General features: G+C 37.5%; 1 protein-coding gene across 1 annotated transcript; it reads left to right on the top strand.

Moving 5' to 3' along the window:
• The first annotated feature begins 969 nt into the window (after positions 1-969).
• Cabs1 (calcium binding protein, spermatid associated 1) lies at positions 970-2,148 on the top strand. Its single transcript, XM_038318724.1, has one exon. It carries the CDS (start codon positions 970-972, stop codon positions 2,146-2,148), a length of 1,179 nt encoding a protein of 392 aa, XP_038174652.1.
• Positions 2,149-4,326: the final 2,178 nt, after the last annotated feature.

Here is a 4,326-nt window from a genome sequence, read left to right as displayed (position 1 = left end):
CCATTTCCTGATTCATGGGGTAAGAGACTGGCTTTAAACATTGACACTGAATTTCTTTCCCCTTAATGTAATCATCTAAGCCTTCAAGTCATCTGTGCAATGATTGCCTGCTAAGATATTATTATGAAACTCCCATCTGAAATGGATATCTTGTAGAGCAGCTACTGTGACTTCAACTCTTGTTCTTGCTGCTTCATGAATTTAGATAGGTGACACCAACTTCCTGTCACAAACTCCTGTCTTCTGAGGTTGAAATACCTTGGGGAGGAGAGAATCCATGAAAAACTAAATCTACAAAACTTAGCCTACTGTTTCTCAAGTTAACTGAAGAAAATATGAAAAGTTTTTCCAGTCTATTAACAGTATTGTTATTAGTCCTCCTTAAAAATGTAATTTCTCAAAAAATAACTGACTGGTCTTGCTGCACAATTATCTTCTCTATTTTTATTTCACTATGAAAGTGCTTTTCCATTTTAGACATTTAAGCATCATGAATCTCAGAGATGTGGCTCTGCCTTCCAAAGTACACTGTCAATTATTTGTAAAATGGTTGATCTCACACAGATGCTAATAGACATCCAGAGTTTCCATTACTGGTAAGCCACAAAGTACCTACCAAGCTTGAGTATGTCAGTATCAAGCGACACCAGCACCATATCAGAAGGCATATGCCTGTAAGCAGAAATATGGTAAATCCTTGTTTCTCTAAAAATATTTAGTGTGGAATTTTATTTTATAAGCATGACTCCATAATCTTTGCTTTTAATATTAATAGTCATTCTGGTAAATGTCTAATCACAGCCAAGAAACAGCCTCCAAGGTGAGCCTTTGTCATAAGTTGGGTGGCTGATGTAACAATCCCCATGATGACCTGGGCTTCAGTCACTGTACTGATCACTACTCACCTGCCCAGGAAGCCAGTAAGCTCAGAGGAAAGACCTGTAAGAGTACTCAGTGCTCCTGTGCCCCATGGCTGAAAATGAATCACCCAAAATTTATTCTCGTCCTCCAAGAGAGAGCAGCAAAACACCAACGGAAGCAGCCATTTTCTTCGGGAGTGACAACACCATTCCGAAATCAGAACCTACTATTACCTCTGAAGGAGACCACATTACTTCAGTGAATGAGTGCACACCAGATGGTGATTTTTCTACTACAACCAACAAGCTCACACCTACAAAGGAAAAAATCAAGTTAGAAGATGATCTTGAGGCCACCCTGAAGTCAACAGCTCTTCCGGAGAAAGAAATTACTACTCCGACTGAAACTGCCATCTCCAAAGCTAAGGAGTCGATTACTGAGAATTTCATTCCAGGGAAAATGGGAAGCATCTCATCCCCAGTTGGTACGGTTTCTTTAATAGATCTCACCAGTAGCGTGGCAAAAGAAGACATTCTCTTAGCCACCATTGACACAGAAGACAAAGAAGTCCTACCTACTACTGAGCTCTCTGACACACTACAGGACAGCACTGCCAAATCGGAGGATACCTCTGCACTTCCAGATGAAAACACAGAAACTGATGTTAGCTCCTCAATCACTTCCAATGATCCTGATGATGGAGCTGTCCAGGTCACGGACTCCTTGAGTCCCGAGGCTGAGCTACCTCCCTCTACTGAGAAAGAGGTCACCACCACTCCAGACACAACCAACACTGCAGAAGAGAACATACCAGAAATTGACCTGATTGTTTCAAGTGATAGCCCCAAAGCTGTGAGAAAATTAACTGATTCGGATGAGGAAAAATTTATCACTGTTTTTGAACTCACCAACTCTGCAGAAAAAGTCAAAGATAACTCAGAAGATACTTTTACTGATGAGGAATCGACGGATGGAGTTAATGCTTGGATGGAGAAAGAGACTGGGAATGAAGCAGAGACCCATTCAGTTTTGCTAACTGCTGTTGAATCCAGGTATGACTTCATTGTCCCTGCCTCGGGAACTACAAACATGGTGGAGGAACTAACCGCGAACATAACAGAAGACCTGTCTGAAAATGATACAGAAGAATCTGAAACTAAGGTCACAGAGGAGTTTCCTGCAGTGACCACTATAGTAGATACCCCTCAACACAAGGAAGACTCTTCTACCCATGACTCGGGTATCTTCAAATTGCTGAAAGAAGATCCTGATGAGCTAATGATGTAGAAGCAGCAGCATAAGGGAGGACATGTTGAAATACACAACGAATTAAAAGACAGTCTTATTGTCTAAGTAGTTACTTAACAGGAAAAATCTTGAAAAGTAAAGAGGAAAAACAATGTGGGCATTTAAGGCAAGTATTATTGGACTTAACAAAGACAGATATTTATGGACAGTGGTCATGTAGGAGAATATATTTAAGGACAATTTTAAAACCAACAATCTCAATACTTTTCTGGGTATCATGGCTTGTTATGTAACAACTTACCTTAATGTAAAATATTCCATACAAGATTTTAAAGATATGAAGGGGGCAGAGGTAAAGGAGCCCATCTTTTGAAACATTGAATGTTAGGTGCCATTTCAGAAAATTCTGTTATAATTTAGTGAAATTAAGGCAAAGAAATCATGTAATATGTAAAAATTACTGAAACATCAAAAAGTTTTATGAAACTTTTATTCTAAAATTTTTCTTTTTAATATCACAAATATGATTCTCTTCTATTAGAATATATATTTGGAACCCTCACTAATGTCAGAATAAAAGCTTCCTTGTAATTGCTTAACACCCATGTGTAACATAAGAAATCAGACATACTTTTTGGTTCATATTTGATGCTAACTAAAACAAAATATTAGTTTTACATATGTGTTCATTTGAAAAATAATGTATAGACATTAATTGATTTAATGTTCTTACTATTAAGATTTATATCCTGAATTTTTGTCAATTTCTTTTCAGATCATAAACGAATATCGTACTCTCCTTAGGCAGTTGGTTAGCAATTCAAGGACACGTATCTTCATCTTTTTTTCTGATACAGACTTTCCAAATGAGTCTGTTGTCACTGTGCTGATTCTTCTCAATAAATAGTTCTGGAAGCAACTGGTTTACCATGTGTGATGTGTTTGATATTCTGGTATAAACTCTTAAGAGTCATATAAGAAAAATTAAAAGTCTTGCTTAAAAAACAGAAATAGCATTATTCTATAAAGATCCATAATTTCCTTTTCTTAAAAAATGAAGAAATTAAAACATGCCAAAACACAGAGTAAATAGCAAATATCATGAATGAGAGAGGATGTTTAAGTAGACTCTGGACCAGGATAAATGTGGTACTGTGTTTAATTCCAGAAACACATTATTATACAAACATTTGAGATGTATCAGATCATGGATATCACAGCTCATCTCTCAACAATCAAGTACTTGGAGAAAAAATAAATTGGAATACTGATTAAACTATATGCTAAAGCCTAAAAAAATTCATTTCCCCAAATAAGGATGATAAATTCATCTAAGCAAGTAACAAAAGACAAAAATTAACATACATAACACAATGAATAGTCAAAATTATATACAAAATATGAGTAATATATAAGTCAAAAGCAAATAACTCGAAGAAAATTATATTATACTGAACACCGGAAAGACTATTACCCTTGTTACATAAATACTTCCCAAAGAGAAATGCCTGGAAAGTTTCACAAACATGACACCACTGCCAAAACATGAGCTGAACAAGGACAACAGTAAGACATACCAAATTGGACAGGAAAAGCCTGCCTACCACATGGCCTCAACCCTCTACAAAGAACCACAGGTAGCTAAGAAATGCTAAGAATAGGAGAAATAATATTTCCCCAGGGAAGAGCACACCAACTGGCTCAATACAAAATTACCACCCCTGTAAACATGCATACAAGTAGCATTATACAGACTGAGCAGATTGTATTTAAGAATATATATGTGTATGTACATATACATGTAGTCATGTAACAATGATTAATGGGAAAAGGGTGCTGAGAGAGGAAAAGTCTATGGAAGCCTCCTTTATCTCATTTCTCATACCCAGGAAATTCAAAGTTGTCATAATAAAATCTTTACATTTAAAGAAAATAGGATGGACGGGCTCACTGTGAGCCTTGTCAGTTTGGTTGCTCACCTTCCTGGACTTAGGGGGAGTTGGGAGGACCTTGGACTTAACATAGTGAAGGGAACCCTGATGGCTCTTTGGTTTGGAGAGGGAGGGAGTGGGGGCATGGGTGGAAGGGAGGGGAGGGAAGGGGGAGGAGGAGGGGAGGAGATGGAAATTTTTTTTTCTCATGGTTTATTTTTTTTATATTTAAAAAATTTCCATCTCCTTCCCTCCTCCTCCCCCTTCCCTCCCCTCCTCCTCCCCC

The sequence above is a fragment of the Arvicola amphibius genome, chromosome 1, assembly GCF_903992535.2.
Source record: "Arvicola amphibius chromosome 1, mArvAmp1.2, whole genome shotgun sequence".
NCBI classification, from domain to species: Eukaryota; Metazoa; Chordata; class Mammalia; order Rodentia; family Cricetidae; genus Arvicola; species Arvicola amphibius.
The sequence above is the reverse complement of the archived record's forward strand: the minus strand, read 5'-3'. Positions and strand labels throughout refer to the sequence as shown.

Coding starts and splice junctions, on each gene's coding strand:
- Cabs1 (XM_038318724.1), top strand. CDS start 970: ATGGCTGAAAATGAATCACCCAAAATTTATTCTCGTCCTCCAAGAGAG.